The 25,223-nt window shown below is 39.4% G+C and overlaps 1 protein-coding gene across 1 annotated transcript in view; it reads left to right on the top strand.

Moving 5' to 3' along the window:
• wsb1 (WD repeat and SOCS box containing 1) overlaps positions 1-8,893 on the top strand; it is a 29,083-nt gene extending 20,190 nt beyond the window's left edge. Inside the window, exons 6-9 of the mRNA XM_044202285.1 lie at positions 24-196; positions 976-1,089; positions 5,966-6,073; positions 6,385-8,893. Coding sequence (XP_044058220.1) covers positions 24-196; positions 976-1,089; positions 5,966-6,073; positions 6,385-6,547 — 558 coding nt within the window. The 3' untranslated portion in view covers positions 6,548-8,893. The remainder of the gene's footprint in view (positions 1-23; positions 197-975; positions 1,090-5,965; positions 6,074-6,384) is intronic.
• Positions 8,894-25,223: the final 16,330 nt, after the last annotated feature.

Here is a 25,223-nt window from a genome sequence, read left to right as displayed (position 1 = left end):
ACAGTCCTCTCTTCACGTTGCAGGTGTTCCTATGGAACATGGATAAGTACACATTGATCCAGAAGCTGGAGGGGCACCACAATGATGTGGTGTCTTGTGAGTTTTCACCAGATGGGGCGCTGTTAGCCACCGCCTCTTATGACACCCGGGTCATTGTATGGGACCACCACAAGGCCACCGTCCTGCTGGAATTGGGGTAAGAAATATACACATATGGGGCCAGGGTTTTGCTGGAATGCATTATTAGTCATAATCGCACAGGTCAGGGTGGAGTGTCCAGTCTATTTCCATTTGCCAATGATTAAAATAAAAGTATTGTATTTTTGGGGGGAAAAATTTTAACTCAAGGTCCAGTTACTAGCTTTTTCCAGAGCTTTCAACCGTATCTCATGGTCTTCCTCATTTGCTGGAGTGTGCTTAGTTGCCATGCTTCTGCTGAAGACCCCCCAAGATGCGGTTGAATGCCACGGAAAAAGCTAGTAAGTGAACCTTTTAACTTTCATGCTTGAGTCTTGTTTATTTGTATACATATTTTGGGCCAGAATGATGTAACTTTTGTCTAACAGCAGTCACAAGTGGTAATTACAGGATAATAGTTAATGCTTAAACGTAGTGCAACAGCAGCACAAGTAGAAAAGAATCATATAGTCAATGAACTGACTCAGTAATATCAGTTACACAGCAATATCTATCTATATCTTTACTAACATTAGCTACTGGTCATACCAGACCAATTAAGGCTGTAATTGCAAACCCCCTGAGTGTATTGAAATGAGTACAAGTGTGTTTTATTGCTTATTAGTTCAACTTTTTATTTCCAAGAGAATAAATGTGTTGTCAAAAGTGATAAACATATTAATTTGAAATGGTAAGGCTGTTCTGTCTTTTACAAACAGCGAATGTTCATTTTTAACCTGAGAAACTTTGCTGTGATACTGATGTTGTTATTGAACTCTCACTCTCATCTTTCTCCAGCCATCTCTTCCCTCCTCCATCACCCATTTTTGCCGGAGGGGCAAATGACCGCTGGGTTCGCTCTGTGAGCTTCTGCCCTGACGGCCGCCACATTGCCAGCATTACTGATGACAGGTAAGACTCTGAATGACATCGGAGTTAAAGTAATATTCCTTAACTGGTTATATGTAATTTCTTAACTTGTTTCTTTTCATTAACATCTATCTCAGTCTCCAGTTTTGTACTTCTACTCAGTTTAATAGTGGGTCTCTGGGTTGAGTTTTTATTGCTTTCCCAGTTGCTTTTAGAGGAAAAACTGCATTTTTTTTATCTTTGAATGGGGGATCTTTTAAGATTAAAATGTTAACATGCTGAACTTCAGTATAAACCCTCAAACATTATCACTTAAAACCCAGATTGTGTTTTTTACGGTTCAGGGATATTGTGTGTTTTATGGTGTCTGTTCCAGGTCACCATTGAAAACAAGATTTTTATCTCTACTGGTTTTTACCTGGTTAAATAAAAATGGTGGCTGTTCTAGGAGGTTAGATATATATCAACATGAACATGTTTCAGCAGTAGACAAAGAAAGAAAGAAATGCACTGTTTGCAACACTTAGGATTTGAACACTTTGAAATCCTGACTGAGCAGTGATTTCAGTAGCCTTTATAAACCCACGTGTTCAGCTGTGTGCCGCTTGAGTAGATGTTTGTTCACTAAAGCCTTTTTATGATGCCTATTAGTGCACATGGGCTGATATGTAAACAGCATAGTGCAGCAGAAAAGCTTCTCTATTTGCTGCGGTTTGTTTTTAATCTTGTGGGGAGTCATGAGTCTTAATGGGACTTGAGTAACTGGTAGGGGTGGTGGGGTTGCCGTATTATATAAAGACAGCTTCAAATGCGCCAGCATTGATCTGGGGCTGTCTAGCGCTTTTGAAGCCCTTTCTTTAATGATTAAAGGAAAATCTCCTTTTCTTTGCTTTATCATATATAGACCACCTAGATATGATTTCTCTTTTATCAGTGAATTTGTCTAAAACTAGGACTAAATTCAATAAGTTGTTGATACTTGGAGACTTTAATATCCATGTCTGCTGTCCTGACGACCGTCTGGGTCTTGAGTTTTTAAACCTTATAGAGTCCCTTTGACTGGACCCACTCACTCTAAATGTCATACTATCACTATTAAAAAGACCATCTCTTGACTCCTATTTTTAGCAGAGGTTTTAGAAAAGGCTGTAGCAGATCAGCTGCTAGCTTTTATTCATGATAACAATATCTTTGAAAAATTCCAATCTGGTTTTAGAAAAAAAACATAGTACTGAGACTGTGCTTCTCAAAGTCTTAAATGACTTATTGCTGGCAGCTGATACTGGCCAGAACTCTATCCTTGTTCTCCACGAGATCCTCTTAGACCGTCTTGAAACCTGGGTAGGTATTGGTCATAAGTCCATATAGTGCAAATACTCAAATATCAAACAGTCTTGGCTCTCTATCCCGTTCAATAACCCAGCATTGCAGAAACCTTAGTGTTATTTTTGACCACAAGCTCAGCTTTGACAAACATGTTAACTCAATGGTTCAATCCTGTTTTCATCATCTCAGAAAGATCTCAAGGACCAAACCATTTCTTTCTGCCAAAAATCTGGAAATTGTTATTCAAGTCTTCATAACTAGTCGATTAGATTATTTTAATTCCTTGCTCTCTGGCATCAGTAAAAAAATCCCTCTCCGGTCTCCAGCTCATCCAAAACTCTGCTGCCAGGATTTTGACTCAGACTAAAAAATATGATCACATCACACAGATCCTGGCTTCCTTACAGTGGCTACCTGTTGCTTTTAGAATTGATTTTAAGATATTATTGATTACATACAAAGCCCTGAGAGGCCCTTCCCCAAGTTATTTAGCAGATCTGTTAGTGCCTTATGTCCATTCCCCCACCCTGAGATCCTCAGATGCGTCATTCCTGGTTGTTCCAAGGTCCAGATTGATACTCAAAGGTGACAGAGCCTTTGCAGTTAGAGCTCCGAGATGGTGGAACGACCTGCCTGAGGAGATCAGGGCTGCAAACTCTGTTGCCAATTTTAAATCACTTGTAAAAACCCACTTTTTCAATATGGCTTTTTTTTGTTGTTTTCATTGCTGTTTTGATGATATTTTATTTCATTTTACTCTGTTTGCGTTTTCAAAATATGTTTAGTTTTATGGCTTTTAGTTTGTTTTATTCTTTTTGTTTTAAATGTACTCTGTTTTTATTGTAAAGCACTTTGTAACTGTGTTTTGAAAGGTGCTATATAAATAAAGTTTATTATTATTAATATTAATGTAGTCTTCCCACTGAAGGCTCTATGTATTTCAGGGAAAACACTGCCAGTCATGTAATGTATTTATTGTAGGTACTGTAAAATAAGAAATCCCTAAAAGATGCAAATTAATAGAAAAGTACATGTAACTTTTTGCAACTGCTTGCTAGTTAAAAATATTCCCGAGTCCCAGAATATGAATCTTCTGTTTCCAATGTAATTTCTAATCTCAAAATGTCCGTTTTCATCACTAGATTTTTAGTCTTGTTAAAGGAGCACTCCAGTGATTTAGTATTACACTTGTATGAAACTGGAAGTCTCACATTAAATATTAAAAAAAAGAATAGTCCACATTGAAGCAGCAAATTGATGCCAGATAATGTGATGCTGCATTGCTTATTTTGCTACTCACTGGGAACTTTAACAAGTACCAGTGTTTCCCATACACTGATTTGTGGCAGCCCGCCTCAGTATTAACATTGACCGCCACATATTGATTTTTTACTATTATGAAATGAATAATATCTTTCATACATTTCATTGTAAAACTGCACGCAGCGCATAGATTCACTGAGCCCCTCCCTACCACGCTCTTTCTCTCTCTTTCTTTCATAAACATATTGACAACGGACCCATCTGTAAACAGCACTCACTGAGTGATTCAAGTCATTCGTTCGCAGGAGGAATGGAGTGTGTTCAAGACAGCAAATACACAGCTGATACGGGTTGCTAACATTTAGCTGCAATGAACGTTACTGTTTTGAAAAGAAGGATAAGCTACACTCACTCAACGGAGAACGTGTGTGTGTGTTGCTGCTATTTTAGTTTGCAAACAGTATCTTTATCCAACAAAATTCTCAGCTCACCAGCTTATCCTTCACGAACAACCGTTCTCAGTTCATTAGTAAGTGAGCTGAACTGAACGTTCTGCCGTATTTCAGTTCAGTGAGTGGGACTATGCAGTCGGAGCTCCAGTCGAGCACTGAACGATTCAGTGACCGAATCTTTTTAATGAACTGATTCTAATGAGTCAGTAAGCAACACTGAAAAGAACTGCTTTGCACATCACTATGAAGCCACAAAAGAGAGTCAGGAAGGGATAATTGTAGCTAATGAAGAGAGAGATGTAGGAGAGGAGGAGGAGGACAGCAGCCAACATGCTGCTGTGGGAGAGGCAGCTAGGACAGAAGCAACAGGTGAGATTGACAGCAAACACACTCAGGAAAAGGGGCCTCATTTCTATTCTTCGCTGTATATATTTTGTTATTTGTTTGACACATCGTGAAGCAATGGAGCTGTATATATTGTTCAGATAATTTAAGAAAGCATGTGTGTGCCTCCTTCTGTGCTTCCACTTTGTTATCCTTGTCTTTTAGCTTTGTGTCTGCTTTTATCTATCTTCCTGAACATTGTTCTTGGTACTGTGTGTAATTACATTAAGAGCAACTTAAAACCAGAGTCAAGTTCCTTGTATGTGTACACATACTTGTCCAGTGAAGCTGATTCTGATTCAGAGGTGCTTGATTTCACAATAATGTGTTTTGGAAGACTCTGGGCCTGAACCATATACATTTCTTTGTTCTTGCCTGATGATGATTGCTTTCGAAATTTCGATGTCAGCAAATCACAGATTAAAAAAAAAAACCTGTAGCCTACCTTACTCGAGTGGTTAAAAATACCTCGACAGGACACGACTACCTGCTTGATTTCCCTTTGTTTGTATGAAAACAAACGGACATGTTTCACTGTTTAAGTGAATGTGTGTCGATTGTGACAAAGCTACTTTGGAAAAACCAAGTGTGTATTTTCAGAAAACTTCACTGCATGTGAATGCAGTGCGAGCTCCAGCCGGTTCAAACCAGTGCAGATTTTTCAGTCTTGTTAAAGGAGCACTCCAGTGAATAAGTTTTATACTTCTATGAAGTTAGGAGTCTCACAAGAGACAGATTTTAAAAAAGAATGAAGCATTGAAGCAGCAGAGGCTGAGATATCATGACTTTTAGTGCCTATGGGTCAAGCTCCAAAAACACTGGATCCTCCAGTTCACATCTCATTAGACTCTCTCTGCCTGGTAAATGCCCATGTTCATTTATTTATCATTATACAACACATGGTTGTACAACGAAATGCAATCTGTAGTCCCTACATGCTAAACCCAGAAAACCCAGAAAACTATTATTTATGGTGGAGTGTCTTTCAAACTTGCTGAGTAGTACTAGCCATGAAGAGTGAACTGACCTTCATGTGTAAAATCACACACACACACACACACACACATGCTGTGATCTAGCAATTAAAGTTATCACAAGAGGAGACGCATCAGGATTTCTGCAATTCAGCTCAGGTGACAATGTTTGATCAATCACACTGTTCGTTCACCTGTTTTATAATTACTCAGAATAGCAATGATGGGAAAACCCCTCCGAGTTTTTACAAGATGGGAAAAGTCGATGCAAACAGCTCAATCAGCAATTTTCATGTGGGGATGTGCAAAGCAACTCCACAAGTAGAAGGGAGCAAGCTGTGCTGCTGGTCAAACACTGACATGATGTTAGTTTGGTAATCACCAGCTGGACACATACTCAATACGGTCTGTTTTAACAGTAAACATACATAGGTTGTCCAGTTTCTTGCATGCAGTTTGGATTCTGACAGCAGCGTTGAGTGTTTTTATTTATTTATTTATTTTCCTGTCTCTGCTCAGGCTGGTTCGTTTCTGGAGCATAGAGGAAAGGGCTCCTCAGGCCATCGCCTCTCTCTCTAATGGCCTCTGTTGTGCCTTCTCTGCTGAAGGAAGTGTACTTGCTGCTGGGTAAGACACTAGCACATGTTCAGACACACACTATCCTGAACACAGATTACAGTAAATTATCTCAGTCACACTGTGACTCCTGCCTTATGCTAGACGAGCCAAGGAAACCAGTTCTCCATGTTTTATCTCAGCTTGCTGTCTCCACAGGCAGGCTCTATGTATTCTTAGCTGTGTTTAGTTTTGGTTTAAAAATTTCCACTGAACTGTGTGCTTTTTATGTACCAGTGCAGTCTTGTGAGTTGATCAGTTATACTACCTCCTCCTGTTTTGATTTATCATCATCATTCTTTTTTGTTTTGTTTTGTTTCTAGGACTCGTGATGGTAGTGTGCACTTCTGGGAGTGTCCTCGTAGCATTGCCAGTCTGCAGCACATGTGCAGGATGGCTCTCCGCCGGGTGATGACCACCCAGCAGGTGGAGGACCTGGCCATTCCCACGACGCTCTGCGACTACCTGACCTACAAAGTCATCTAATCCCCCCACTCACCACCACAGCACCAGCTGACCCAACTGCACCTGCCGCAGCAGCATGCTGGAAAACCAATGAATCCCTTATTTTCGGAAGTTTTTCATTGAACTTTGTTGAATAAACGTAAGCAATCGGGACAGGAGGAAAAAGTTTTACTGAAACCCCAAAACCACATCCTCGTCTCAAACCCCCACTACATCCACTTACAGCAGGATATTGTGTTGTTTTGTACATATTTATTTTTGTAAGTGCTTTAATAAATGAGTGTGCTATTTCTGGGACCTCCTGTCCTCTATCAGATCAGAGTGGTACCTGTAAGTGTTCAGCTGCTCTTCCAGCTGGCTCCAGCTTTCCGCCAGGTTCAGTAAACCCTTCATCTTTTCCTCTGACTTGAAATGGCTGTTGCACTTAGTAAGAAGCTTTGAAGTGGTGCTCGCTCTTAATGTCAGGTTTTCTGTTTGCAAGTGTGTGTGAGCTAAAGGGACACATGGGATGTTTAGAGGATGCAGGGTTTTCAAGGCCAATACTAAGATCTGTGAAATACTGATACTGTAAGTATAGTATCTTTACATTACATTATTGTCATGGCATAATAGAAAAACAAAACCAGTTATTGTTCTCTTAGATTTTGAACAGTATTAACACCACCATGTCACGTAATCCTGACGCCTTTAATGTTTGTAAGCAGTAGTTTGTATTTCCAATACAAAAACATTAGCCAGATGTATTAGCCGTTACATGATCAATACAATATGTAACCTAGTTTCATTTAATTTCTGCTGTTTGGTCACACCAGAAACAGGCAGAGTGAGAATTCTTCATGTGTCATTAATTGAATATATTTTTGATCTGTTTGAGATTTGGTGCAAAGTTTATAAATTGTTAAAAATGCTGGTGTGACCAGACCTCTAAAGACACATTATTTTCTTTTTGCTTTAAAGCCACCCTGTGAAGTTTTTGACCACTAGTAGCACTATGGAGCAATGTTTTATGAGTGGGTCCTCGTTTTGTTTTCATCGCATGCACGAGTCCCAGGCAAGGCGACAGATTCCTGCTGATGGTTTCACGCTGTGCCACTGATGTCTAATGAAATCCGAAATGTCTAAAATCGCCTGTGCAAAGGATTTTTGTGGAAGGAATGCATTCAACACATTCGTTAGGCCTCAAGGATACAGGCAATGTGTTGTGGTGAGAAACACAGACTCTAAACGTAACTTCACAGGGCACCTTAAAATTCTCCTAAAATAGCTCCTAATATTTACTACCCAACTACACTAACTGGCTGATATCAGAGTTTCAGTAAATTGCAAATATTGGCCACATGTTTGGACAACAAACGGTCAAACCATGACACGATGCAGGTGTGACCCACCCACAGTCCACCCAAAAATGTCTCAGACTGGCAACATAAATGGAAAGATTATGCTTCCATTTACTTAAGTCCTCTGCAAGCACCTCTGCTGCTTAATTGCTTTCTATATTTTAACTTGTACAAAAACCTGTATTGAGTTCTATGTGATGTGTGTGTATATACAAAATTGTATCATGTCTAGAAACATATCAAAGTTCTAAGCTTTTTTTCACTTTATTTCATCAGTTCTTCTGTTGAACATCTGTATTTTTGTATTTTGTTGTCCTTTAAATGTGAAAATGTCTACAAAAACTACACATCTTACTGCTTAAGCCCAGAATGAAAGGTGTATTACATTTCTTTGCAGGTCAGACTGTGGCAGTGCTGCTGTGCCCTGTTACATATTTTTGCTATATGTTGAAATTACAAATTACAATTACTTAAATTGCAATCCTGAAAGTAATCAAAAGCAGCCAACCAAACCTGCCACCCTCGGCCATCTGGTGTTAAAGACCTTCATGTTCACTGAGCTCTTGATAGAAATATATGCACATGATAATCCACAATAACTCTTAAGATGCAGCATTCTCTTTCTTCATTGTCATTTTCAGTTTTTATGTTGGTGAGAGGAGATGTGAAGAAGGGAAAGAAGGTGGGTACAGAGTGGCTGTCAGTCATTCGTTAAGTTCTCTGACAGTGCTAATACCAAAGGTTTTCCTTTTAAGATAGTTTAGGGGGGGTTCATAATTTTCTACTGAGATAATAGAGGTCTCATGAATGGGCTACAGTGCTTAAATCTGTACAGAACCTTAACAGGGGTGTCAGATGTTTATATACCTGTAACCATCGCGATTGGAAAAACACAGTCCTGCCTCAGTGAGATGCCGTATGAAGTGGTAAATGTATCAAATATAAATGAATGTATAAGATTCCTGCAAGTTACTTGTAATTTCTTTTTGTGTGTGTGTTTTGTAGTTTCAATAAAGGCTTTTTGACAAAATAATGGTTGTTTTTAATTTGAAAAAGTCTGCCATGTGCCTTCAGACAGAGTTTGGCAGGGTGTGTGTTCTTTAGATTTGATTGACGGTGGCGTGGCAACATAAGTAAACAACCACACAACTGTCATTATATTTTAAGTGAAATATTGCTCTGCTCTGATTGGTGCTCAGAAGAACATTTGTCCAACTGAGCCTGACCCACATCAAACCAGTTCGAAGAGCATAGATAGAAGTCTGTCATGTGAGTCAATCAAAACTCTTCAAACTTTTTTGGAACAGTAAATGTTAGGCCTTGAGTTAGTGTGTTCATGTAGGACCCCATCACACATAGTGAGAAGCTGACCCAGAAAATAGGTTTTCAGGGCCTTAGGGAGAGACCGGAACATTTAACGTTGTTAGAATTAACTTTGTCTCATATAGCCTGTTTGACGTGCAGATTCTGGAAATAGGATGGGCTGGACAGCTGTATGTCTTCTGTAGTTGGTTGAAAGTCAGGAGCGAGTCATTATTGAAAAGATGTCCCAGGCTGGCTACTCCTTTCTCTTTCCATTGTGAAAATGAAAATGCTTTTTTGCCAATACAACATATGGGATTACTCCAAAGTTATGTTAGTGGTGATGGGGAAGGATTGTGGTGAAGGATGTCGCTGGCTTTCCACCAGGCTGATAGGGTTGTGTTGATAGTGAGATACTGTAAGTAAAATATCTGTGTTTCTTGATGGTTTGGTCAATGAAGGGGTTTTTAATGTGGAAGCCTGGAGTTATTTATTGTCCTATGTCTAGCCATAAATAGTTGCAATCATTTAACCAATTTATTATACTGTACCAGTTTGTAACTGTACTGTAGACAATTATAATAAATATTTGGGGCATTCAATCCTCCAAGAGATTTAGGTTTTTGCAGAGTGGTTAGCTTGATTCTTGTTTTTTTTTGCCCTTCAGTAAAATCTGGTTACTGCTACGGTGAGAGCAGAGCCAGCTTAAAGACTGGTGCACTGGATGAAAAGAGACAAGTTGATCTTTGGGATAATATGCAGTTTTACAGCTGACACTTGGCCAGTGAGGGAGATTGTGTCATGGTACAGCGTACCATTCCTAGTGTCTCTGTATTGTTTGTCCCCTGTTGGTTCTCCTCCTGTGTTTGTCTGTGTATGTGTGTGTGTGTGTGTGTGTGTGCTAGCGGGGTGCGGCCTCTGAGGAACCTCCAATCAGGAACTGACACACCTACTACTCACCTGCTGTTGCCCACCTGCTCTCCATCCACAAATCAACACCTGGCGGTATATTTACCCGGCTCTTCTCTCCAGTCTTCGCCAGATCATCCGTTTACCTACGTGGAATTATGCCTCGGCCTCTACCTGTGATCTATGAAAGATTATCTTGCTTGTGTTTCTGAAACCCTGACTAACCTTCTGAATTCCTGTCTACTGTCTTCACCTCGTCTACTGACCCTGTCTCCAATCCTCACCGGCTTCACCAGCAACCGCTTACCACGGATTCTCCGCTGCTCCATCTCAGCCTGCTGTCCTCGTTCCACCTACCTGCTCTCACCAGTCACTCGCCAGCCAGCCATCATCGCCTAGTCCACCTGGCATTTCCCTCCACACACCTGGTGTCTCTCGTGTTTGTAATAAAACTGAAACTAATCACTCCATTTTCCTCTGTGTCAGTCGTGCTTTTGGGTCCAGAATATCTGTGTGTCAGATTGGAAGCTTGTTTCCAGGTTGTCTCTGGTAGTTTGAGGAGTTTAAGGCGTGGGGCGAAGTTTATAAAGTTTAAATTGGGTGAGATATGGATTCCAAAGTACTTAATGGGTGTAGGTGCTTTCTTGAGGGGTTGATTCCCAACCTCAGCATCTCAATGAATTTTTGTCAGAGCCAGTATCTCAGACATCTCCAGACACCTGGCTGTATGAATTATCATATTATGGATTGCTTGGAGAGAAATGGATGGTTTGGTTATTTATTTTAATATGCTGTAAATGTACAAACAAATTTTGTGGTGATATGACTGTGTTTCAATGCCATTCACATTTGGGTTTTGTTGGAAGGTTGCAAGGGGTTCTTTAAATAAGGCGAATTGGTGATACGAGACATCCTTGTCTAGTGTCTTGTTGTAGCTGAAAGGGTGTAGAGATTTGACCACTGGTAATGACTGATGCTGTGGGGGAGTGGTATAATAATTTGATCCATTTTGTAAAGTACTTTCCAGTCCAGGACAGTGAAAATGAAGGGCCATCCCCTGTCAAACACCTTTTCTGCATCTTGTCAGGCCATGATACATGGAGATTTAGGAAAATATTGAGAAGTGGCGTCTTTGTACAGTTGTATTAGGTTACATGGTCATTGCATGTTTTCTGAGGAATGGCTTCCTTTAGTAAATCCAGTTTAGTCTGGGCGTATCAGCAAGGGGATGATGGATTTTTTGTCTCTTTCCAGTCAGTTTCCCCTCTGGGATCAATAAAATATTTCTGATTCTGATTTCTGATTATGTTGTCTACTGAATTTTTGCTTGTTTATATTACAAAAGGAGAAGTACATAAACACAGTCTATGTGTCAGATTTACTAACCACTACATATGAATTGTTCCACATACACATGTATGATCCATATGACTTTTGCCTTAAATGACTGGAAAACGTTTGTTTAAACTGGTTTGGAAACAGATTTGCACTGTAACTAACAACATGGAGGCAGTCATTATCACAGAGTGAAGTAAAACATGTGTAACATATGTAATAACTTGTTAAATATTGCCATTATACCCCATATGCAGATGGGTGACAAATGAAGGAAAGACTAACTTGCAGTGTGTTAGTAAGGTGTTGTTCCACTATGAGCCTCCAGAACAGCTTCCGTGCTTCTTATTATAGATTCTCCAAGTGTGTGGAACTCTACTGGAGGGATGAGCAGAATTCTTACAGAAGGTATTCCCTCTTTTGGTGTTTTGACGATGGTGGTGGAGAGTGCTGTCTAACATGTCGCTCTAAAATCTCCCAGGGGTTCAGTTGGATTGGGATCTGGTGAATGTGAAGGCCATAGCACATTATCATACTCATCAAACCATTCAGTGAGCTCTTGTGTCCTATACGGAGTAATCTGCATTTATTATGTTTCTACACCCAGTTAAATCAGGTTTTCCCTTTATAATTTGTCACCCATCTCCCATGATGGCCTATTGATTGATCACACACGAGCCGTTAAATTTGCTTTCTGCCTTATGGGTTATTCTTATTCCCACATTATGACATGGTTTGTTAAGTCTGGTGATGGTGCAGTTTCAGCTTCTCATGGCACTTTCTGTGTAAAAGCCAGGCCTGTTCAGTCTTTTTGTGTGTGTATGTATTATTTATACATCCTGGGCTTGACCTGGACCACTCCATAATATAGAGACCAAGAGCAGATTACTAATTACTGATTACTAAATTTCTTAGGCCAGTTATCTTGAGATCACAGTTTAATCATCTCATTAGATCCTGGACCAGATAAAAAAATCCTTTTTATTTATAGATATTGTTTAAGAGAACTGAATTATTAGCCTTGCTATCAGTGTGGCTCTAGGGATGGCAATGTTGGTCTGTCGGTCCACCACTTAGGTCTAGGCCAGGGGTGGGACAGGCTTACTGACGGAAGCAGGGTGGAGCTCTCTTCATATTCTAGTATGTAATTTCTAATACTGCATCACTTTAAAATATTCATAATATAACTTCATAATTTTTTCTCTGTTAAATTTACAGCATATGGCTTACCCAACATTATCTTATTATTAGGCTATCATCTCATATAATAACTGTAGCTGTTCACCAGTGAGTTTATGATATTTTTCATGATATCAGTATGATATTATATTAGACTGTCAGTATGTGCATCCTGTCCAGAGTCCCTCCAGATAACGGGAGAGATTTGTCTGCCAGTCACAGGTGCTGCTGCTAATTTGATGATTATAGAATACTTCCAAATATAAAATATGTACTTTTCTAAAAAAAAGGAGTTTCATTTATCAAAAAATGTATTCATGCATTATTAAATGACGTTTACATTAAAGAAAAAGTAGGAACTGTCAATTTAATTTTTTTTAAATATAGAAATTAATATTGATTTGTCAACCAAAATGCCACAAAGATGTACAATGTGACAATGACTGGTGAGGAAACAGTGGTATCTAAAAACACAAACAAACATTGCAAAACTCAGACTATCTACGTCGTTGTGACAGCAAGAATTGGAAAAGCACTTTATAGCCTTCAGAGATCCTCCTATCAGCTGAATGGAAATCTACCAGCAGCTAAAACACACACACAGAGCCTTGTGCTCAGTGTGCACATGAACTGTGATCGGGTTTATTATTGACCTGGACTGTTAATACCTACAGTTACACATTAGGGAGGAGGACACATACTGAAGCAGAGTGACTATCTTCACACAGCAGACTACAGATCAAAGAGCACAGCCTCTATCTGGGTAGAGGGGACTTTTCATCTACTGAGTTCTAAACATTTAATACACCAGCTGCTAAAACTCATTTCTATTTTTTGAAAGGCTATCTTTACAGGCTGCTAGTACAAAAAATTCAGACAGCTCATTGACACATTAAAGGGTCAGTTTACCCAAAACTTGTGGTTTGTTGAGCTCAAAAAGGGCATTTAAAAAAGTCGCAGCATCTGTTTTCAGAAATCAGTGATAATTAACTGACCTTATGATGAACAGAACAATGCACTCAATCAATCAATCAAACTTTATTTCTATAGGACCTTTTGCACAGGTTAGTGCAATTCAAAGTGCTTTACAAATGACTGACAAGCTGATAATAAGACAGTACAAATGTTAAAGGTAAAAAATTGAGACTAATGCAAGTAAGAAATAAAAATGATGAAAATGTAATACTAAAACCAACTAGACCTGCAAGCAGGCATTAACAGGGTCCAAGCCTCTGGTGCAAGTCGCAACATGTGGCCCATGGAGGCAGTGCAAGTCGGACCTGCAGTCACACGAGCACGATGCAAATCGCAGGTGGAGATCAGCACAGAGATTGGAAAACATTCAGTTCAAAGACAATAGTGTGGAAAAATAATTTCAGCATATTTTATGATTTTGCAACAAAAGCCTCACCTAGTGGCTGATTGGCCACATTTTTGGCTGATTGGCCGATTTTGCACTGAGACTTGGTCGGGCATGGGAAAATTCTGGCCCAAGTTTCGTGTTAATCGAAGAAACCTATGTTTCCCTGCTACCTACAGGAAGTTGTTCCTTTATAACTTTTTGGAGAATCTTTTGGAGTATCAAAATTCTTTTAATAACTTTTGATCATGAGGGTCCATAGATTCCACGTGCAAAATTTTGTAGAGATCGGACTCATGGCCTAGGAGGAGTTCGAAAAAGTAGGTTTTGCGAAAACAATTGAAATGAGCGTGACTTATATCACGAGATGCATCTCATTTCAGGGAATGCGTGCATGTAAGGTTGTCGAATGTGTGATGTACTATGTGGGAGTTACTGGCCAAAACGTGTTTACCTTGATTATAGCACCACCTGGTTGACCTGTATCATTTTTGGTGTCTGAGGGGTGTGCACGGGTCTATACCACCCCTGTGAATTTCACTTGCATTATTCTTACGGTGTAGGCTGCAGTACCACTTTTACCAACAGAAACATACAAATAATAATAATAAAAATAAAAATCTGAGCGATTACAATAGGGTTCCCAGCACCGCTGGTACTGCACACCACGATGCCTTGCATTCGTGGTTCCCAGCCTTGGGCTTGGACCCCTAACTAGAACAAGCAGTTATAAATGGAGTCCAAGCCTCTGGTGCAAGTTGCATCCAGCGGCCCACAGAGGCGATGCAAGTTGGACCTGCAGGCTCATGGCCTCGATACAAGTCATAGGTGTAGAGTAGCACAGAGATTGGAAAACATTTAGTTCAACAGTAGTTTGGAAAAATTATTTGTGCATATTTCCTGTTTTTGCAACAAAAGCACCACCTAGCCTAGTACTCTCCCGTGCCCCACCGAGGCTAGGTGGGGCACAGGAAAGTACTGGCCCAAGTTTTGTGTTATTTGGACAATCCTGTGTGGAGATATGACATCACTTCCTGTTTCACTGCTACCTACAGGAAGTTGTTCCTTTATAACTTGCATATATGCATATTTTGGAGTATCAAAATTCTTTTAATAACTTTTGATCATTAGGGTCCATAGATTCCACTTGTGAAATTTTGCACAGTTTGGACTCACGGCCTAGGAGGAGTTTGAAAAAGTAGGTTTTGCATATTTCGCGATTTTCCTAAAAAAATTATAGAATAGTATAAAATGGGCGTGGCCTATATCACGAGATGCAGCTCAAGAGATGCAGGGAACGCGTGCATGTATGGTTTTCAAATGTGTTGATCATGAGGGTCCGTACATTCTATGTGCAAAGTTTTGTGCATATCGGACTCACTGCCTAGGAGGAATTCAGAAAAGTGTGTTCGCATATTTCAACATTTTGCAATAAAAGCGCCACCTAGTGGCCGATTGTCACCAAATTTTGCACAGAGCCTCAGTGGGGCATAAGAAACTACTGAACCAAGTTTCGTATTAATCCGACAGACCTATGTGGAGATATAGATATCAATTAATGTTTACATATTTAGAAAAATATAAAATGATGGTCTTAATTGACCATAGGTTGCAGTGAAGCAAATTTTTGTCACACATCAGTGGATGTGCTGAAAAATGTTCAGCATTGTAGGACATACAGGTGATTTTTTTTAAAAATTTGGAATGTGAAACGTGTAGAAATTTACATTTGTTGTAATAAGCCACGCAGACTTTTATCAATCATTACCAAATTTAATGCATCAACTGAGTCATGACCCTAGATCGTGCATACTGAATTTCGTACGAGTCAATGCAGCAGAAAATGAGATATAAACTTTTCGCATTTGTAGCGCCACCTAGTCGCCAATTGGCACCAAATTTTGTACTGAGCCTCGGTTCGGCATGGGAAAGTACTGGTCCAAGATTCATGTTAATCGGACAAACCTATGTGGAGATAGATATCACTTCCTGTTTCACTGCATTTACCTTGATTATAGCCTTGAACCTACTAGTTGGCCTGTGTCGTTTTTGGTGTCTGAGGTGTGAGTACAGGTCTATACCACCCCTGTGAATTTCACTTGCATAACGCTTATGGTGTAGGCTGCAGTACGACTTTTACCAATGGAAAAATAATAATAATAATAAAAATAACCAGACCTGCAAGCAGGTATTAACTGGGTCCAAGCCTCCGGTGCAAGTCACAACACGGAGGCAGTGCAAGTCGCAGGTGGAGATCAGCACAGAGATTGGAAAACATGGGCAGCTCTTTGTCCTGAAGCAGTATTTTAGCATTTAGAATGTTTAGAAGAAATGAGTATTAACAGGTATGTGTGTCCTAATGAAAAAGAAGAAATTCCAGATTTACAGCCACTAGAAAGGAGAGCAGTGTCCGTTGAATTTCAAATGCATAAAAATCGATAAAATCGATCAGAAGCATTATCTATTATGCGCTCATTAAATGAGCTGCAGAGGTTATTTTACAAAATACCTCAATGGTGATTAGATATAGTAAATGGGAAAAATCCTGACCCATTTCATGTATTTATTTCTGGAGGAGCAGGCACAGGAAAGTCTCATTCAATGAAAGCTGCGTATTATGAGGCATGCAGATTGTTAGCAAGAATGTCTAATAATCTCGATGACATTCATGTTTTACTAACTGCTCCTAGTGATGTGGCTGCATGTTACATTAATGCTACAACAATACACAACAGTTTTGCGATTGGTAATAATGCTTCATTGCCATACCAATTTTTTGAAAGAGCTACAAATATTGGTAATAGATTAAATTTCCATGGTTGAGCCCAAACTTTTGGCCTATATCCATGGCAGACTACGACAAATTAAACAATGCGCTGATTTTCCTCCCTTTGGCAATGTTTCTGTTATACCTCTTGGAGATTTTTATCAGCTGCCACCAGTTAAAATAAAGCCTATTTACACAGAGCAAATAGGCGCCAAACTATGGGCAAATACTTTCAGTCACCTAGAGTTGACAGAAATAGTGTGGCAAATAGGCCAAGAGTTTGCCCGGATACTAAATTGACTCAGGAAACATACCAAAGGGGAAAAACTTAAAGAATGAAGTGTTATTAAAACAATGTGAGACAGGCATGGACGAAGACACAGAATACCTTCACATTTTTGCAACAAACAATGAAGTGCAAACACATAATTTCAATATGTTGCACAAGGTATGTTCAGATATTGTACAAATTCAAACTCAAGATTTTGATAAAAACGGGGCGATTTGCACATGAGAACAGCTTACATACCTATGATAAAAAAACATATTTGGATAGATTGCCAAGTGTTGGTCCGAAGGCTCACGTTATGCTTATCAAAAATATAGATGTAACAGATAGTCTTGCTAATGTAGTGTTTGGCACTGTTTGTACTGTGAAATTTGATGGAAACAACAAATTTCCCAAAATGATTTATGTCAATTTTGATGATAAAAAGACTGGCAGAAAACCTATAGTTAAATATATAAGTTCATAACCAGGACTTGAAAATGCAACCCCAGTAAGTGCTGACGAGGACAAAGTGACAAGCAGTGGTGGAGTTTCCATTACGTCTACCCTGGGCTTGCACAATACATAAAGTGCAAGGCTTAACTTTAGACAAAGCAGTGGTGTCATTTAAAAACATTTTCTCGGCTGGCCAAACATATGTAGCCTTAAGTTGAGTGACATCTTTGGAAAATCTTGTCATTCAAGATTTTAAAGGCACTGCCTGCTGCTTGGTCCATGCCTTATATTACTCATTCTATTTAGTTTTATTTTTGCTACAATTTATGCATATCGGACTTGCAATCTAAGATTAGTTAAAAAAAGTAGGTTTCGCAGATGTCATGATTTTGCACCAAAAGCAACACCTAGTGGTCGATTGGCACCAAATTTTGCACTGAGCTTTGGTGGGGGGAACGGGAAACTACTGGCCCAAGTTTTGTGTTAATCGGACAGAGTTGCGTGGAGATATGACATCATTTCCTGTTTTGACGGCAACCCACAGGAAGTTTTTGCTTTATACCTTGTGCATTTTGTGGAGTATCAAAATTGTCTTAAAAAATTTTGTTCATGAGGGTCCATAGATTCTATGTGCAAAGTGTAGTGCAGATTGGACTCACTGCCTAGGAGGAGTTCGAAAAAGTATGTTTGTATATTTCATGATTTTACAATAAAAGGCCACCTAGTGGCCAATTGGCACCAAATTTTAGACAGAGCCTCAGTGGGGCATAAGAAACTAATGAGCCATGTTTTGTGTTAAGACCTATGTGGAGATATAGATATAAATTTACGTTTTCATATTTTGAAAAATATAGAGTGACAGACTTCTTAATTGACCATAGGTTGCATTGAGGCAAACTTTTGTCATACTTCAGTGGATTCAGCTTTTTTGAAGTTTGGAATGTGAAATGTGTAGAAATTTACATTTGTTGTAATAAGCCATGACAATAATTACCCAATTTTCAACTGAGTTGCTGCCAGCCTCAAACCGTGCATAGAATGAATTCAGATCATCGGCTAGGGAGGCGTCAGCACTCACAGTGGAGCTACCCTGGTAATTGGTTATAGAACTGTACTTATATGGACTGTACTTATATAGTGCCTTTCTAGTCTTTCCAAGGACACTTCCACATATGGGCTGGGGGAAGGACGTGGACGACCCGCTCTACCACTAAGCCACAGTCATCAGGATGTTTGTTCTAATGCTGGCATAACATATCATGTAAGTCCGAGTGCTACGTTGATGTTCGCTTGGGGTGGTATGTAGACTGTGCTGTCATAACTGAGCCAAACTCCTGGGGAAGATAGAATGGACAGCATGAGATTGACAGATGCTCCAGGTTCAACGAGCAGGAACAGGAAAGCATCTTAATGTCCTTGGGGTTGCACCAGTTGTTGTTAGTCATGAAGCAATCCCCTCCACCCTTGGATTTACCAGACTCTCCCGTTCTATCCACATAGAAAACAGAGAAGGACTCGGTAGGGCATATGACTTGATCCGGCACCAGCAGTGTCAGCCATGTCTCTGTCAGACAAAGGATGTTACAGTCCCTTATGTCCTGTTGAAATCTAATCTTCACCCTAAGATCATCCAACTTACTGTATTTTCCAGGTACTGGACATTAGCAAGAAGGGTGCTGGGCAGAGGTGGACGGTGGGCTTGGGCTCTCAGTCTGTTCTGATGTCATGCAGTTTTCCTCTATGTTTTCTCCTTTGTTTCCCCGGAAGCGCGTCTCCACTGTTGTTGTTATGATTGGCTCGTTATGATCTCTCCATGATAGATCGATGGATAAATGGTACGAAGAACTTTGTTTTAAACAAAGGTCTATGTCCAGGAGTGTGTTGCGATCATAGGATGTTACTGCCATGTGTTTGTAGCAAAAAATATGTTAAAACTAAACACAATTACTCATCTCTTTGAAGCTACCATAACTGTACTGTACTTTACTGTACACGGACGTGTCATTCTAAATTACAGTGCAGATTCTTTTATTTACATTTTAGGAGTGGTAGAATATCTCTGCATGATATTATGTATAATCACATTAATGACCTTTATTGGACTTCTGTAAACTATTGTACTGTAAGTCTCACATGGTGCAATTTGCTCAGCATTTTGCTGATTGCACAAGACTACTGTATATTTTTTACATAATATGTGAATGTGTTTTTGTTATTTGTTAAGATATCCCAAGTGCCTAATGTGTATCTTTAAAACATAATTTAACTGTAACTTGGCTCTTCAGCATGGATGGATTACTTAACAGGCCCTGAGCCCCAAGAGTTCAGGGGGCCCCTAAGCCAGAGCCAATGTTTGAAGAGAACATTTCTTGTTGGAAAGTCACAGGGTTCAGTCAGATGTGTCTGTGTTTGATTGACAGCAGCTGGCAGGCTGAGCCAAAGCAGGAGACAAGACAAAGAGCAACACAGTAAAGAAACTTGCGCTGTAGTCTACATGTCATGGGCAGACAGCATGTTGTTAGTGGTGTTGAAGAGTAAGAATCCCACCAGCATCTAAACTGACCGAAGTAACATTTGCAAGTAAGTTGACATGCTGTTTAATATGCTGAAGCTGACTAGCTAATTAGCTATTCAATTCAATTTTATTTATATTTTTTATTTATATAACAATTCATAACAGAAGTTCTCATCTCATTGCACTTTTCCTATAGAGCAGGTCTAGACCGTACTCTTTATATTATTTACAGAGACCCAACAAATCCCACCATGAGCAAGCATGAGAGGGAGGCACAATGCAAATACCACCTAGAATTTATAAAATAGTTAAGATGTAATTGTAGTGGTAACATTAATATTAATAAATTAATAATAATAGGAATGACAGCTATAGGAATAATAATGACAGTATTAGTAACAGAGCCAATAACAACTGTAGTAGCAGTTGTCGAGCAGGAACACGGGGGCAGCAGGTGGCCCACAACCACAGATCCAGACTCTGCAGTTCCAGAGGCAGAAATACCTGCTGAAAGTGACAGAAGGAGAGAGAGAAATGAGAAAGCACAGAACTACGGGAGAGAGAAGATGTCAAGTTAGTAACATGCAGTAATGGGATAAAAATGCATACAGATGGAGTGCGAGAGAAGGAGAGAGGAAAGAGGTGCATCATGTGAAGTCTCCCAACAGTCTAGGCCTATAGCAGCATAACTAAGGGATGGTTCAGGACTCACCCAAACCAGCCCTAACTATAACCTTTATCAAAAAGGAAAGTCTTATGCCTAATCTTAAATGTGGAGATGGTGTCTGCCTCCCGAACCCAAACTGGGATCTGATTCCACAGGAGAGGAGCTTGAAAATTGAAGGCTCTGGCTCCCATTCTACTTTAGGAGACTCTAGGAACCACAAGTAACCCTGCATTCTGGGAGCGCAGTGTTCTAGTGGGGTAATATGGTATTATGAGCTCTTTAAGATATGATGGTGCCTGACCGTCTTTGTAGGTGAGGAGAAGGATTTTAACTTCTATTCTGGATTTTACAGGGAGCCTGTGCAGAGAAGGTCTTATTTGAGAAATATGATCTCTTTCCTAGTTTTTGTCAGTCCACGTGCCGCAGCATTCTGGATCAACTGGAGAGTCTTAAGGAACTTATTCGGGCAGCCTGATAATAAGGAATTGCAATAGTCCAACCTAGAAGTAACAAATGCATGCACTAATTTTTTGGCATCATTTTGAGACAGGATGTACCTGGTTTTTACAATATTGCATAGGTGAAAGAAGGCAGTCCTTGAAGTTTGTTTTCATGCTATCTAAACTGCAAACTGATGTTAACTGTGGACTTTTCCCTGGCGAATGTTTGTTTGGTGGCTCATTCAACAAGATAAGGTGCAGACGTGTGTTCATGTTTGGCAGTTGGATAAGGAGGATTGGATTGGCTGTATGGAAACAAGTATCCATCTATATAGACAGATAATTTATGTTATTCTGACAAATTAATGCAAAGATAGTCATCATGAAACCAAAATATATAAAATATAAATTTCTCCCTTTTGGTTTCTGATTCTTTCTCAAAGGAGAACATAGGAAATGCGATTTACACAACAGATATGTATTCTGTAGCAGACACTACAATGCTTTAGTTTCAGTTGAACTTTTAATATTGATAGTGTAATTAGATATTTATTTGTATTTATTTATTTTTACTTTTTTTTTTTTTTTTTTTACATATTTATCTTTATATTTTGTATAATATCTGTGGAAAGGGGTGTCAGTGTGGATCTGTTGTGGCAGGATACTTCGGAAAGGAGTTAGACAGCCTCTCTTCATCTCCAGTAAGAACAAAATTCTGAAACTCAGGTGCAGTTTTCAATAAATAGCAGAACATAGGAGTTCTTTAGAGAGTGCAAATGTTTGCCAAAAGAAATACAAAACAACCATTAGAAGCTGCTGCAACATACAGGCCTTTTATGTGTCTGTACCCAGGGGTCCCTGGTCTCATAATCTGTCCATGCTCTTGACAATGTGTGTCTGTATGAACTTCAACTGAAATTGTATACTAATAGGTTGTCTTACTTCTCAATACACAATAATTAGCATGGCTCTACTTTTGTCTTTCAGTCATTATCTCACTATAATAATATTAAAGAACAAGCAGGGGGTTTGGGGGAGTCTGCCTCAAATAGGCCTGGGCTAAGTTGCGGGGCTGCGTGACATTCAGTGTTTTTCCAATTTGTTCAAAGTACGTGCTGTGAGTGAAATAATCCAATTTAATTTGTAATATGTCTTTGTGAGCTCTGTATCATCATCATGGCGTCTGGATCTGAGACTCAGTGAAAGAGAGATTTCAGCAAACGCAGGAAGTGAGTCATCGCTGTGTTATGGGCTCTCAAGGACAGGAGGGTGGAGCTGTCAGCAGGCAGAAAAAAACAACTGTGGGCTTCAATTCTTCATTTACTGTTTATTCCAGTTACAGTATTTTGTTCAGTCTTGTCCCTTTAGACCCCAATAACCAGAATGTATCCATCTACAACACATGGCAAACTGTTAATATTCCCACATGGATCAGAAGGTGACTGAGGTAACAGTAGTGAAGTGTGCTGCTGTGGTGGAGGAATGTGTTACATGTCAGGCTGCACACAGAATCCTTATCAATTTCAAAGAAGAATCAAGAAGCTCTGGTCCTTCCTGGCAACAACAGCCACTTTCTCACATCTTCCCAAGCTTACATTCTGGCTCACAAAGTCAACAAAGATTTTTTTTTTCAAATGCTCTGCATCTAAAAGTGCACAACCCAACATCATGAGAGTTTAAACATGTAACAATACCAACCGTTAAGTTATTTCTTTCTCTGATGTACAAAACATTTACACACAACTTACATAACTAACTTTTTTCTCTTCCAAGCATGAGGCAAACAGGAAATAAAGCGTTGTATGTAAGTGTGTGTGTGTATCTGGGTGGAGCCATGCAGAGCAGGCTGAGATGCAGGGAGCAGCTCTCCTCACACGAACAACACTATCAAATATGTGCTCGTAGACTAATCTAGAACACCTACGGCAAATATGTCAGTAGGTGTTTATCAGGAATAAACTGATAACCATAATTTATATAAATATGATTATTTAGAAGAGAAAACACAGTTATCATCTAGAAATATATAAACTGGTTTGGCTAGACCTATTCATCTAATAAGAAAATAACCCTGATGATGTCATACTGATGTTATCGGGATTACCTCAGTTTTGGCATGGAGACTAGAAATTCATAACAGAAAGCTCACATTCCAAACTGAAGATGTGGAGTTTGAAAGACATGGGCATTTAACAGGCTAGAAAGGTCTAATGATGTTATCCCGTTGCATTATCTGCCTCTGCTGCTTCAGTCCCCCAACTTTATGGAATTGCAGTACTAAATCGCTGGAGTACTCCTTAAAGAATAGTAAAACATCATAAATTAGAATAAATAAAAATGATAAAAAGCAAGTCTAATCTAAGTCTGCATATCTATCTATCTATCTATCTATCTATCTATCTATCTATCTATCTATCTATCTATCTATCTATCTATCTATCTATCTATCTATCTATCTATCTATCTATCTATCTATGCAACTGTAATATATCAACTGTAATATGCTGGAGAAACCACAAATAGTGAGCTTTTGATTATTAAAATTATGATTACTGGTTGGATAGGTTAATTGGGATCCCCAGTACTACCAAGTGACTATAACTGTCACTGAAAGCTCTGCTTTATCTGAAACATGACAGTAGGGCATTGTAGTTTAGGTTAGAGTTAGTTTTCTAGGATTGTGGTCAATGTTAGAAAAAGAGTTATAGGTCTGAGCTGATGTTAAATAAAAGATGTTGGATATAATTTTCGGTTTAGATCAAGGTTAATGTTGCAGTGTCTAAAAATGCAAAATAACACATAAATTCTTTGTTGAGCATGTGTTTTGTGTCAGCTGATTGTTCAGTACCAATGCAATCATACTGCCATATTATTTACTATCAGATGTTGTTTTTATCAGCTCATCTTTCTACATGGGAGGGGATGTGTTCCAAAAAAACTTTCAAGGAGATATTAAGCTTGTTGCTGCTTGTTTGCCCTTAAAATGCGCAGGAACAACAATCAACTGCATTCAATATCATAGAAGGAAAAGAAAATTAATAAATATGGTGAAAAGTAAACATCTATTTAATTCAGTTTCTTTCTCATGCAAAGTGCAAGTATAAAAACAGTGCAAGTAGTAAGCTAATCACTTCAAATACAACATAATTTGCTTGTTTATGGGACCTGGCTACTGCAGGGCCCTGAGCAGCTGCTTAGTTTGCTTCTACCACAGAACTCCACCCCCCTGGCAATCCTTCATCTTGACAACCTGTGACTGCCCTAAACAAAGCATGTACACACAGCTGCAGCTGCAGAGGTACATGGAAAACCAACAGAAGGAGGGCGTTGGCCCAACAGAAGCTGCAGGAATCCTGTCCGTGTACTTAACAGATGCTACTAGAAGATTCTGAGCTCTGTTGGAGTGATAATAAGATGCTCAAGATTCCTCCATGATAAATAAGGTGGGAGACTCTAGAGTAGTAGCACAGTTTTCATGCTCACAAGAAAACTATGCAGACCTAGACTCAGCTAAGGGGTGATTCTTCTCCCAGTTGGAACAGAAATGATTGACCATCATACTGCAGAATGTGTTTGTATTTTATCTCATGCTTGACTAGGCTTAGTGGCTCAGTGACCTCCAAATTAGGTCAGGCGTAACACCCAACACAGTAACAGAGCCCCAGAACTATTTAGTTTGAGCCACATATAATCTAAAGCTCTGCTAGTGCCCCCAAGAGGCTGCAATGTTCATCTGTGTTAAGGAACAAACAACACACTGATAATGTTTCTTTACAGCCTTACCAGCATATCCTGAGGGTGACTCTAAATAGGAGAGGGGCTTGGGAATATTTTTGGACCTGCGGCAGGTCAGTGACCGGGCACAGTAGAGGGCGCTGTTTTCTGCCCTACCAGTCACTCATGAGACACAAAAAGTGACCCACAGGTGTTTTTTGTGGTCTGTTGAAAATCTGGCATGCAGGGGGTGTAATCATGGGTGGAGTTGAACAAGAGAAGAAAAAAATCTCTTAAAGGCCCCACACACCTACAGTACTTATCCAAAAGGAAACGTACAGCAAAGCAAAAATGAAAATTAATAACTACAAGCCTATACACACACTCATAAGCCACCCTACACAGAATGGGTATGAAATATATACTTACTATATATGAATAAAATATT

This window comes from Siniperca chuatsi, linkage group LG7 (assembly GCF_020085105.1).
Source record: "Siniperca chuatsi isolate FFG_IHB_CAS linkage group LG7, ASM2008510v1, whole genome shotgun sequence".
NCBI classification, from domain to species: Eukaryota; Metazoa; Chordata; class Actinopteri; order Centrarchiformes; family Sinipercidae; genus Siniperca; species Siniperca chuatsi.
The sequence above is the reverse complement of the archived record's forward strand: the minus strand, read 5'-3'. Positions and strand labels throughout refer to the sequence as shown.